This window comes from Priapulus caudatus, unplaced genomic scaffold (assembly GCF_000485595.1).
Source record: "Priapulus caudatus unplaced genomic scaffold, Priapulus_caudatus-5.0.1 Scaffold607, whole genome shotgun sequence".
In the NCBI taxonomy this organism is placed as follows: Eukaryota; Metazoa; Priapulida; class Priapulimorpha; order Priapulimorphida; family Priapulidae; genus Priapulus; species Priapulus caudatus.
Genome location: NW_014577668.1, coordinates 75,255 through 88,548, shown reverse-complemented (window position 1 = coordinate 88,548; position 13,294 = coordinate 75,255). Strand labels below are relative to the sequence as shown.

At 46.4% G+C, this 13,294-nt stretch overlaps 1 protein-coding gene across 4 annotated transcripts in view; it reads left to right on the top strand.

Moving 5' to 3' along the window:
* Positions 1 to 13,294, top strand: part of LOC106812091 (cAMP-dependent protein kinase catalytic subunit beta) — a 43,006-nt gene that overhangs the window by 12,979 nt on the left and 16,733 nt on the right. For all 4 annotated transcript variants that reach the window (XM_014815862.1, XM_014815860.1, XM_014815861.1 and 1 more), the window contains exons 2-4: positions 3,921 to 3,982; positions 4,661 to 4,789; positions 8,091 to 8,189. In XM_014815862.1, coding sequence (XP_014671348.1) covers positions 3,921 to 3,982; positions 4,661 to 4,789; positions 8,091 to 8,189 — 290 coding nt within the window. The remainder of the gene's footprint in view (positions 1 to 3,920; positions 3,983 to 4,660; positions 4,790 to 8,090; positions 8,190 to 13,294) is intronic.

Sequence of the window (13,294 nt, the reverse complement as noted above, 5' to 3'; positions counted from 1 at the left end):
GCAGAGAGAAGCTGTAAAAATAGCAGAGAGAAGCTGTTTAGCACCAGCAGCGGAGAAGCTGTGCACACGGCAGGGGAGAAGCTGATACACATAGCAGAGGGAAGCTGGCTAACAACAGAGGAACCGAGACTCGTCAGCGCTTTTGTATGTAGTAGGTACCGTAGTATATTATTATATCTTAATAGCACAGTAGACCGTTAATACCATCCCAGTACTAGAATATTAGATACACACGCATGGAAGAGCTGTAGCACACGGCAGGGAGAAGCTGAACAACATAGCAGAGAGAAGCTGTAACATACAGCAGGGAGAAGCTGTAACACATAGCAGAGAGAAGCTCTAACAAACAGCAGAGAGAAGCTGTAGCACACAGCAGGGAGAAGCTGTAGCACACGGCAGGGAGAAGCTGTAACACCAGCAGGGTGAGAGCGTGTAATCACACAGCAGGAGAGACAAGGCAGGGAGAAGCCCTACTGTGTTCTGAGTGTTCTCGCAGCTACAGTAGTTCACGTTGCAGAGTGAAACCAACACACAGCTCTCTTCATTGCGCTATATAGGCAGTAGGGGCCCTGATCAATAATAAGGACCGCATGGATTGATCTAGGTTGCTGGCATTTTGCTTGGCATGTCGGGTTGTGCAATGGCAATGCTGTCCACGTGTATGTACGTGCGCGCGCGCGCGTGCGTGCGTGCGTGCGTGTGTGTGTGTGTGTGTGTGTGTGTGTGTGTGTGCGTGCGTGCGTGTGTGTGTATGTTTGGTGGTGTGCGTGAGTGCGTGCGTGTGTGGCTGTCGGTATGGATTGGATAAGGATCTGTGTGGTCATAGTAATGTCTTTCGTTAATAGTAAAACATTTCGGACCCATTTGCGTCGAGTAAACCACACTTATAGACCCTCTACCGATTGTCATCGAGAGAGCGTGATTGTTATATAATCTACGTAGAGGTTGGATGTGATGGGGAATTATCAGTACGTGTTTGATGACAATCTTAAGAATGTATTTGATTGTGATCAGTAGAATGTAATTGAAATTGTGGTCAGTAATACTGTCTAGTGTGATTGAGTTTGCTAAAACGTGGTTGTGATCATGAGTGTTATTTTGATTGTGATCGGGGGAGCGGCTTGTGACAGTGGACAAAATAGTGTGATTGTGAAGTAATTAAGTAGATCAGATAGTGTGATTGTGATCCGCAGAGAGTGTTCTAAGCAAGTTAGTGTGATTGTGAGCAAAATAGTGTGACTGTGAGCGAGATAGTGTGACTGTTAGCACTATATTGTGATTGTGAACAACATGGAGAGTATTGTGATCATTGTGAGTGTGAGTGTGGTGTGCGCGATCGTGTGATTGTGAGTGAGATAGTGGGATTGTAAAGATTAAAGAAGGCAGTGGGATTGTAAACGAGACAGTGTGAGTGGGAGCAAGATGGTGTGATTGAGAATGTGAGCGCGGTATATGTTAGTTGGTGATGCACGAATGCAGTCGTCGATGCCGACGCCCACGGACGTAGAACGTGAAGCCGCAACCTCCTCTTGGCTATACCGGCATTACGTAGCGTAATGCAGTGCATCTTCACTCGCTGTATCAATTAAACATTGGGCTTCTGTCTTATGCATGTATGTGCGCGCATGCACGCACGCAGACACGTACGCACATACAGGTACATGTACTCAGGACTGCGCGCCCATCGTGTTCAGTCCCGTATTGCAGTGGTCAGTGGTGTGGACTGGATAGATGTGAGCAGGGGTTAATAATGACAATTTGTCATTATCAACCCCTGATGTGAGTAGCACATGTTGTTTGCATGCCGCGTAGATTCAATTTCATATATTGAACAGTTTGATTTACCGTTACAGGCAAAAAGAACAAACCAGTGACTTGTAAGTAAGTTTATCTCTGTTTCTTGAACGCGACGAGGTATCGTGGATTCACAAACATGCACCAATTCTCTGCACCCAACACGCATTCCTTGATATGAATTGTTCGCTGTACGTAGATATATATATATATATTATCAGGAGTTAATGAGACAATTTGTCTCATTAACTCCTGATATTGTATATACAGGGCATCTTGAATATATATATTTGAGTTTGCTGCAGTCTTTAGGCGTACGTCGTCTATTTGACACTAGCTGTAATAGGCGGCTCATATATTACCTGCTCGACACACAGTGACGCACAGCCACTCACGAAGACATGTACGCGCGCGCGCCCTCATACACACATCTGCTCGGCCGGCCGGCCGCACGCACGCACGCGCACACACACACATGGGCGCGCACACACGCACGCACGCACGCACGGGCGCACACGCACATGCGCACATGCGCACACGCTCACACAAACGGACGTACACGCACACACGCACGCACGCACGCACGCACACGCGCACACACACAGACGTTCACGCACACACTCACGCACGCACGCACGCACGCACACACACACATATATATATATAGTTTTATACGTGCACGCACGCACGCACGCACGCACGCTATCACGCACGTTGGTACACGGATGGGAGAACGATGTTGGTTTAAATGATTATCCATTGATTGCCATACGGGATTGCACCACTTCTGCGCGCAGTGCTATAGCTAGCATCTCTTCGCTTCACACTGAATGTACCTTTTGTATAGTAGTACCTTAAGTAGTCGTTCAAGAATAATTATGATGCTCGCGTGCGATACCAAGCGTGTCATCTCAGGTTAACACCCCCACCCCCCACCCTCCCGCGCGCTCTGTCCTTCCAGCGTCTAGCGTCACACGCGCACAGGCATGGAGACGCATCATGAACGCTATGTGCATGCTCTCAGCCTCTCGTGGAACGGCAATTAATTTCTGCTGTATGATGCGGTGACGATCAGCGCTCTGCGCCGTAGTCGGTTTACGCTGCTGCTGCTGCTGCTGCTGCTGCTGCTGCTGCTGCTGCTGCTGCTGCTGCTGCTGATGCTGCTGCTGCCTGTGGCCGTTATCTGACGTGAGGCACTGCGTTAGCACGTAAGAGGGTAAGCCAATATCAGCGCGTCAAGGCATAGCAGAGAGCTGATATGTGGATCCTCCCTTGCTGTCTGTCACTGCTGTAGATCGCTGCTGGTGGCTGAATAAGGGAAACGCTGCGTTCTATTTCTCAGTGATGATCCACTGTTTACATACCGTGTAGAGAAGGCAGAGTGGAAGAGCATATGAGGGGAGCTGACGGGGGGGGGGTGAATGTGAGGGTGGAGCGGGGAATGCTGGGGAGGGGGGAGGGGGTAGAGGGGAAGACGAAACGAGTTGGTTTGGGTTACAGGTTGAGCATGCATGAGGACGCGATTCAGCGTTTAGTTCAGATCTGTATGCAAGAATCTGCGTAGTTGCTTTCACTGAAGGTACACCTACTCGCGTGCGTGCATGTGCTTGGATTGCCTACAGCAGAGCGTAGTGCCAAGCACTAATGTTCTGTGTATTAATCATGCCGCATAGTCTCACCCTGCGTGTGCATAAATCTTTCACTCGGGCACATGTATGCAAACACGTTCGAAGTTCCTTATCTGTAGAAAGCCTTATCTGTAGAAAAGCTGCCAAGTTCACATTTGCGTAGTGATACTATTTTACGTCTTTATTAAGTCGCTGTGGTTTTTCACAATCAATGGTTTATGTTTTCTAGAAATAGTTTAACTGAAAATGGTGGGAGAGTGAGAAAGGGAATCTAATATCTATATTAGAAATATAATTATATTTATAACAGTACATTTTGCTGATTGACGCCTAAATATAGCACAATAAACTAAACCTTGTTATTGTATAATATCTTATCAGTATCTTGTATTTGATTAATTGGGTGGCCTTTGTGAGTAGTCCGCCGTGATTAGTTCTATGACTAATCAGTTATAATAGTTACTTTGTGTTTATTTGATGTAAATTTTTTATTTGCAGTTAAGGAATTCTTGGAGAAGGCACAGAAAGAGTTCAAGGAAAAATGGGAGAATCCACAACAGGTAAGAGCCATATATGTATATATATGCTGCTAGCATTGGCTTGCATTTAAATGCTTCGATCACAGATTTGGTCAGGTTACATTAATGTAAGAAATTTTATAACATGGAGTATTCATTATTCATTGTTCTTGCTGGGAATTAAGCAGCCACTCGGGGATAGGAGATAGTAAGGGAAACGGATGATATCAGTAAGAAAGCTAGTGAGTGGTTTGAAGCATTGGCGTCTTAGAGGACAGTGGGAACACATAAATCAAAGACAGGAAGACCAGGTAGCACTGTTTGCCTGTAAATGGCTTCTTTAAATACGTCTGAAAACTATGGGAATTTGTGAAGTAGTGGCAGAAGCGTGGAATAGTAAGTTCGTTCTCAGATTGGCACATGATGTTTATATTTATATATTGTTTTCACTAGTGCTGCACTGCCCAGCTTTCTGTTTATAGATGTGCAGTTTAAGTCGGCGCATATATATATAACCGATAACTTGCTATTTTTATCCACGCATTCTGAGAGTAATTATAGTTCTCAAGCCGGAGGGGAAAAATCTTCGTTTGCGAATTGACGTGCCGATATGCATGGCGCCCCTAGCCGTTGGCCAGAGCACGCACGTGTGTGTGTGTGTGTGTGCGTGCGTGCGTGTGTGCGTGTGTGAGTAAAGGCCATGTTGTTATCCCCTTACAGAACACAGCAGGCCTAACAGACTTCGACCGCATCAAGACCCTTGGTACAGGATCGTTCGGCCGAGTGATGCTGGTGCAGCACAAGGCTTCGAAAGAGTTCTACGCCATGAAGATACTGGATAAACAGAAGGTGATTGTTGTAGCTTCCTCTCCTCCCGTGTACGCTCCCGCGGCTCACTCGACTCGTCTGCCGCTAAAGTTTGTATGGCTGTTCCATTGCCTTAGATGTAATGTGCCGTCCAAGGCGGGTAGATCCCCCCAATTTTTCTCGAGTGTCCATTCGACACTGATGACGTGAGTGCCTGTGGCTGCTGGCTGAGGGTTGGTTACAAGTTACAACAATGAATTTACAACAGCATCCGTCTGATTTCGTTCTCTAAATCGGCTGACTGGTGAGTACTCACGCTCCCACCAATGGCAGGCCACGTTTGTTTTCGCTAATGAATCTGTTTTGCGATTTTAACTTGGCGGCAAAAAGCGTGCCGATTTGGTTTGAGGCAAACATTTTTGGCCCATCTGAAGTGCGTATATGTTTGACAAAACAAACATAGGGCCACCCATATGAGTGCAGCACTTTTGATGAAAAAACACGGGGAGAGCATCTATTTAAAATGGGCCGGCTTCATGTTGGTGTTCGTGAACATGCTTGCAGAATCAGCCGTGTGTCGTTCACTATGACAGATCCATTGATCGCATCCCTGGAACTACTGATCAAGAACATCACGACTGTGGCCGTTGTCCCGCATACGCTTGCGGAAATCGTTTACGCTTTCGTACTCGTTCACCCGGCATCCCGTGTATTGAAGCCATTTCTGTCCTGTCACGCGCGGCGTGAACGCAACACAATTAGGGGAAACTCGGAACATTTGTGTATGGATTTCTGCATGTGGCCGAGGTGCAGGGATGCGGGAGATGGGGGCAGTTGGCGTGTATATATCTATATTTATCCCCCATCGGCTGGTATTTATGATTGCACATGTAGTGAGCCGTTATCGCTCGCAGTCTCCCATGTTCTAGATGTCAACAGATGTACTGAGACTTGATAGCAGAACTGGAATGGCACAGCGATCGCGGGTCATACTCCATTAGGAGTGTTCCTAACTTTAATGTCATTAATGGTCATAATAACATATATATATATATATATATGGTCATGGTCATCATATTAGTTTGCGGTTTAAATGTCATTTAGGTTAGGTAGTGTTAGGATAGTCAACAGTAATCATTAATCAGTTAATGAATCAAAGTTGGGAATGCCTCTATATGGAGCATCGTAAAGACTAAAAGATCTAAAAGATCATAATAATACATTGTTTTTATTGCATTATTTAGTGAGTCCGATCATCGATTATAACTCGATCATCGTTAACAGTGGCTGCGAACCAAGCGCTTGTTATCAAAATCCATAATCGATTGCCATTAATTTTTTTTTTTTTAACTGAACAAGAAAACTTGACAAGTATAAGAATCAGAGATATTCACCTACTGAACAAGTTACTTGTTATTAAAATCATGTATTATACACACACAGTAGTACAGTGCAAAACAAACAGTAAATCCAGGCTAACACCAAGCACATACATGCACACACGTAAGGCGCACGAGTTGCCACACAGTATGCAAGGCATATCACACCCCAGTAACGCGATTGTAACGCAATCATCGTTACTTGGTTCCGAACAACGCGATGATCGATTTACTGAAATTACAACCGATCTGACAACACTGCGCCCCATTATTATTATTTTACACGTATTATTAGTTCTTGATTGCATGCTAGTCCTTTTAAAATACAGGAGTTCCACGCGACATTTGTTCAGGCTGTTCTCGAAGTTTAAATTGTACATGCATACCTTCCTCGCATATTTCTGTACGTACTTGGTGTATTGCCATGGTACACATGCATCCATACACTGACTGTGTGTGCTGTATATTCATAGTAATTTCACCAGTGATGAGTGAAGCCCTTTAAGGTATGTCAGCTGACTTCTATTCATATATATATTATATATATATACTATGAGAATCGGTGAGGGATATATTATATATATAATATAATATATAGATATATATATATATATATATATATATATATATATATATATATATATATCTGATGTATGGATTTGTTTATGTTATGTTGCCATTAAAAGCTACTGTAGTACCTATCTGGATAGGATGGACAACCTGCTAAGTGCTGACTATTACTTCAAGTGAGAATTTTGCTAGCCTTCCCCGATCGTTCTCGTATATTGGCGACCATTACAGTACTTCCTGCTGTTGCTTGTGTAACAGCAAGTGTCTACAATAATTCTAATACGTCTTAAAACGATCGCACATCGTTGCTTTCACCTAAATATAAGACAATCGAAATTTTATTTGTTGACTTCTCATTGACGCAGCTACATGATCATGCAACTTGTTTTTTTCGCTAAAACCCTGTCCCTGCACTTTGCTAATGGTAATTTGCATAAAGTAATAGACACTGTTTAACAGTCTAAAAGCACTTAGGGCACTCAGTGTGATACTCTGTCTGATGTCACCAATTACCAGGAAATTATCAAGACATTGAATAATGTGGCTGCCTTATTTGCAATTTTATATACCATAACAGTATAATCTCGTAGTAATTTTTATACTGAAGTAATCAGTAATATGTCCACTAATAGTTGAGCCCTAATCTGTTTACATGTTTGAATTTTTCGATAAATTTAAGAGATAATTTTAACACTGTCACAATATTCATTAACTTATTAACCGTACTGCTAATTATGGTATTAAAATCAGACAAAATATAATCATATATCAAAGATCGGAAGCAACGTCTGAAGTGAGTCTTATAAGCAGTTAGATAAGATAAGAGTGATAAGTTCACTCAGTAGCTAGTTTAAGGGACTCATCTGTCTTGTTGGCTGGCTGATTTCAGGATAAAATACGTGCAAATAATTGGTGGCAACGTAGCAGCATAAGTGTATGTGTGCGTGCACGTGCGTGACTGTATGTCATTACTTCTGCAGCTATAGGTTCAATGTCAAGATTTTCACGAGCATTTGATGTAAATATTCTCCACTCAGCATCTAGACCAGCTTCTAAGCTGTAGTAATCGAGTGTATAACAATCACCTTCTCTCAGGGACAGGCAGCCACGTACTGGGTGTGATGCTACATAAGTCACCAGGCCTGCTTCTACGTAACACACGGGTTGTGATGCTACCTAAGTCACCAGGCTTGCTTTTCCCTCTTTCTTGGCAATTTTATTGGCTTCTCTTATTGGCAAAATTTCGATAGCCCACCACAAAATATTTTGGCTATAGGTCTGTGGCCCCCTCATCGTATCTCGAAGACAAAAATTTACCAATAGGAGTTGTTGTCCTGTCACCAGGCTTGGATCACTGCTAATGTCACGTTGTTGTTGTTGTTGTTGTGATGCAGGTGGTGAAGTTGAAACAAGTGGAGCACACACTGAACGAGAAGAGAATCCTGCAGGCTATCTGCTTCCCATTCCTTGTATCACTAGAGTACCATTTCAAGGTAACTATACCATGACTTTTCATCTTTGACACTTTAGCGTCTCTAAAACACATTCGTTTATTTTCAGTGTAAATTCTGTATTGCAGTTGTAGCTTATGTCTAGATACAGTTGAAGAGGGAGATGTGAATCAAGTTGTAATTGATGTGGGGACATGCGTTTTTTCTTCTCTGAATCTTGTAACGCTACCTTAGTAGTGCACCGCTATGTTTGCTCAGTGATATCACGTGCACATGAATTATTATTGATGATGGGCGTATGGTAATATGTATTTGAAGTTGGTTTACTCTTACAATAATAGGTAATACCTTATCCTAGGCTGGAGAGAGTGGGTGTCTCTTTTTTGGTTTAATTTATTACTCGGGGGGGGGGGGGATCGTGGTTTAATTTATCACTCGAGCTTTCGTGTGTTTACGCGGATAAAAGAGGATTAAAGAGTGTTCATTCGCGTTCATTGCAAATGTTAATACGTGATTGCAGGTTGTTATACTGTACGTACGAGATTTCGTGGCGAACTGCTAAATTTACGGCTTTGGAAATATATTTAAAATGTTACAGAGAATCTATTTTTGCAGTCAGGTTTCACTAAAAGAGCATAGTCTGCTAAAGGGATCGTGTGCGCGTTTGGTTGAGGAGCTGGTGACGGAATGTTGTGGCAGTGTGCGCGTGAGGGTTAGGCCGGGTTGAAGGCATGCTGTCGTTACCAGCCGCCCGGTTGCGGCGTTAATGTGGTTATTGAGTGTAAAAGTATAGGATGCTTAGCACTGCTGTGCAGCGATGAATCGACTCCTCACAGCTGCTACTGACAGAAGGCAATGTTACTACTGCTGCTACTGCAACTGCTGCTCCTACTGCTGCTACTGCTGCTTACTCTGTTGCTGCTATGTAACCTTTTTTTGGCTGCCTGCTGCCTCTACTGCTGTAGCTGCTGCTGCTGTGGCTGCTGCTACTGCAACTGCTGCTCCTACTGCTGCTCCTACTGCTGCTACTGCTGCTACTGCTGTAGCTGCTGCTGCTGCTGTGGCTGCTGCTATCTGTGTAGCTGGCCCTGCTGTGTAACTGCTGCTATCTGCTCGCGCTGCTGCGACTGCTCACTGCTTGCTGCTACTACTGCTCTGCTGTGCGCTGTGTGACTGCTGTGCTGCGGCTTACTGCTACTGCTGCTTGCTACTACTGCTGCTGCTGTGGCTTGCTGCTAACTGCCGTGCTGCTGGTGCTGTGGCTGCTGCTGCCTACTACTGCTGCTGCTTGCTGTGCTGCTGCTACTGCTGCTGCCTGCGGTGCTGCTGCTATGATTCCCCTTCCTTGTTGTCCAGAATTCACAGGAGCACCAACGTTCAAGAGACTGGTGCAAACGCTTCACAAGCAGGCAACTGTTCTAACGAATAATTGCTTCAGAGCATCCGAATTTTGTTTACTTACTTTCTTTGTGCGGCCAGTTACTGTAATGATTGGCGAAGCTGATGATTGGTATGAAGAATGATAATGAAAAATTTGACGTTTGAGTACAATAGACGCGGTTGGTCAATTTACTGTTATAATATGAAATTGTATCAATTCATACTTGCTAATACTCTTATGCAGATTCAGCACGATGACTACTTGATAAATATGTGGGTGGGTGTGTGCGTGCGTGCGTGCGTGCAGCGTCCGTGCCTCGCTGAACACGTGGCGGCGGCGTGCCGTGCCGGGAACACAGTTTGTGCATGCAATTGTGCTGTGCGTGCGACTTTCAGAGCGACTTGAATCATGCAGAGACATTCACTCGCTAGTGTTACCTTTTCAGGACCACACTAATTTATACATGGGCTTCTGGAGTTCATATCCAGGAGGAGAAATGTTCTTCTTATTCTGCGTCGCAAGCGCCGCCTTCTCGGTGAGTGCCCAGTACCGGCCTTCTACCAGGCAACACGATCTCGTCCAATGAGAACAGAAGACCACAGGCCGGTCACGCCGCAACTCACTGCTCTAGTTGCCGCGTGGTCGGCCATTTTTTTTCCGATGCTCCGTAGAACATGTTCCACGCTGATGATAGCACGTTTCGAATCGCTGGGGCCTGATGCGAGAGCAGTGAGCGCGGTTGGCAAGGCGTTTGAGCGTGTAGCCTGTGGTTTCTCACACGGCGGTCGTCCGCCTCGCCTGCGTCGCCAGCGTCCCTCCGAGCGAGTACTCACGCGCCACCTCGGCACACCCGGAGAACTTACTCACCCGTGGCCAGCCTGCGCCGCTGTCACGCGCAGCCGAGGCGCGGCCGGCATGCTCGCCGTGCGCGAGAGGTGGCCACCGCTAGCAGAGCGTGGCGGCCGGCGACTTGAACCTGCGCTAATACGTTGCGTTGCTCTTCAGGTTGTCGCGTTGCGCCAGTGCGGGCGATCGTGCTGCGCTCGCGCGCGCGCGCACGCGTGCCACGCTGCACTGCGCGTGGCTGTTGGCGTGCCCGTAACACGTTGCATTTTGACATCATCACTGGTACCTTGCACTCTTATGACGGCCACCGATGCTGCTCGTGCATCGACCCCTGCCCCTCCCCCACCCACCCCACCGTACGCTAGTACGCGCTTCAGCAGCTAGTGCAGAAGCAGCACATATAGCTAGATTCCTCGCTGTATTAGCTGCTGGGCTTATAGCTGCAGCTCGCGTGCAGGTTACCAACTAATAAGCTACTTTCTATTTAGAGGCGATTGCCTACCCTAATCTCATAGAACTAATACGCTTGTGTGTCGGCTGGCAGGCCTGTGGGCCAAGTGGCCAGGTGCATGGCTGGTATAATCGTGCCGGCGTAGGGCCGGAGTGCGTAGCGGATTTCAGGCTACGAGGCGGGACTGAATTAGACGTGTTGCAAGGGTACACACTATGCGCTACCTGTTTGCAGGACAATCCACCTTTATAATGGTGCTGGGGATTCGTTCAATGGAGGAGAAATGTTCTCACATCTACGAGGATAGGAGATTTAGGTGGGACTCGTTGTTGATTCATCGACATACTGTTCCTTTATATGAGGCCAGTGTTAGGCTGCCCCCCTGTTGCGTGTGTATGGATTACTCCGTCTGGTTTGCATGTATATATATATATATATATATATATGTTCGTTGTATTTGTTTTGTGTGCGTCTGTGGTGTCTGTGTGCTTGTCTTTTGTGCCTGTGTCTCATGTTTGTCGTTATTATCTGTTGCCTTTATGCCTGTCTCTAATACCAGGGCTCGAAATTCAGAGGTAATCCGCTAATCCGTAGGGTAAATTACCCTACGGATTACATGAGGAACCCTGAAGGAAATCCGTACGGATTACTTAAAAATAACTTGCCGTTACACTGCTCCTTCCACCTCTGCAATTATCTTTGTCTTAAAATCATTAAATGTACACAGAGCAGACACAGAGTCTGTGGTGGCAGAGCCATTATACAGCATTTCAATCAACTATCTGACAAATCTGTACATACAATAAAATGCTGAGCTCCCAACGCTAAAACAGTAATGTTTAACTTTAAGGTATTTTATCCAGGACAGTTTGTCCTGCATGCAATTTTTTCTTTCATAGTAAAATTTAGCCTACCCTGTACGGATTACATAGATTTTGAGCGGATTTGCTCATTTGTGAAGGAACAAATCCGTACGGATTAGTCCTCAAACTGGGGAAATTCGAGCCCTGAATACTGTCACGGTTATTTCTGATGAATGCCTTTGTGGTTGTTCTCTGTTGCCTCTGCCCTTGCCTCTAATGCCTGTGTGATTGCCGTTTATGCATCTGGATTGCACCTAAATACCACTGCGTTTAGCTCTGATCCCTTTCTCGTTGTCTCTGCTGTATTTGTGGTTGTCTGCAATGCCGTACTGTTGTGTCTCTGGTTTTGCCTGTTGTGGTTACCTGTATTACCAATGTCTTCATTAGTCATTATTACCATAGCCAGTCCATAACTGATATCATACGGGGCCGGAATATTCATTGCGAAGGGCAAGTGGCGTTCTACTGGGTCATTAAATAAGTCAGTTTAGCGTAATTGCACGGAGAGCAACTACACACACTGTATCTGCATATTGCCTTGTCAGTTGCATGGTTGACTGGATTCGTGCACATTATCATCATTTTATTAAATACCAATCATATATAGGTGCAGTAAGGTAGTCAGCTACCCTGATGGGATGAGACAGTCAGGGTGGGGTGAGACAGTCAGGGTGGGATGAGGCAGTCAGGGTGGGATGAGACAGTCAGGGTGGGATGAGCACTGAGGCAAGTCAGGTGGATGAAGAACGTCAGGGGGGATGGGGCCAGTCAGGGATGGAGATGAGACCAGTCAGGGTGGGATGAACAGTCAGGGTGGGATGAGCACAGTCAGCGTGTGATGAGACATGTCAGGGTGGATGAGGCACAGTCAGGGGGGATGAGACAGTCAGCGCTGCGGATGGGGGCAATGTCAGGTGGGATGAGACAGTCCAGGGTGGGGTGAGGTCAGTCAGGGGTGGGATGAGACAGTCAGGGTGGGATGAGACAGTCATGGTGGGATGAGAACAGTCAGAGGTGGGGTGAGCAGTTCAGGGTGGGGTTGAGGCAAGTCAGGGTGGAGTTGAGCAGTCAGGGTGGGATAGACAGTCAGGGCTGGGATGAGACAATCAGGTGGGATGAGGCAGTCAGAGGTGGGATGAGATCAGTCCAGGGTGGGATGAGACAGTGCAGGGTGGGATGGAACCAGCTCAGGCGTGGGAATGAAGGCATGTCAGGGTGGGATGAGGCAGTCAGAGGTGGGATGAGACAGTCAGGGTGGATGAAGCAGATCAGGGTGGGATGAGGCAGCCCAGGGTGGGATGAGCACAGTCAGGGTGGGATGAGCAAGTCAGAGTGGGATGAGACAGCAGGGTGGGATGAGACAGTCAGGGGGATGAGACAATCAGGGTGGATGAGGCAGTCAGCGGTGGCGATGAGACAGTCACGGGTGGGATGAAGACAGTTCAGGGTGGGATGAGACATGTCAGGGTGGGATGAGGCAGATCCAGGGTGGGATGAGACAGTCAGGGTGGGATGAGACAGTCAGCGGTGGGATGAGACAATCAGCTGGGCGGATGAGGCAGTACAGGGTGGATGAGGACAGTCAGGGTTGGGAGAGAGCGCGGCC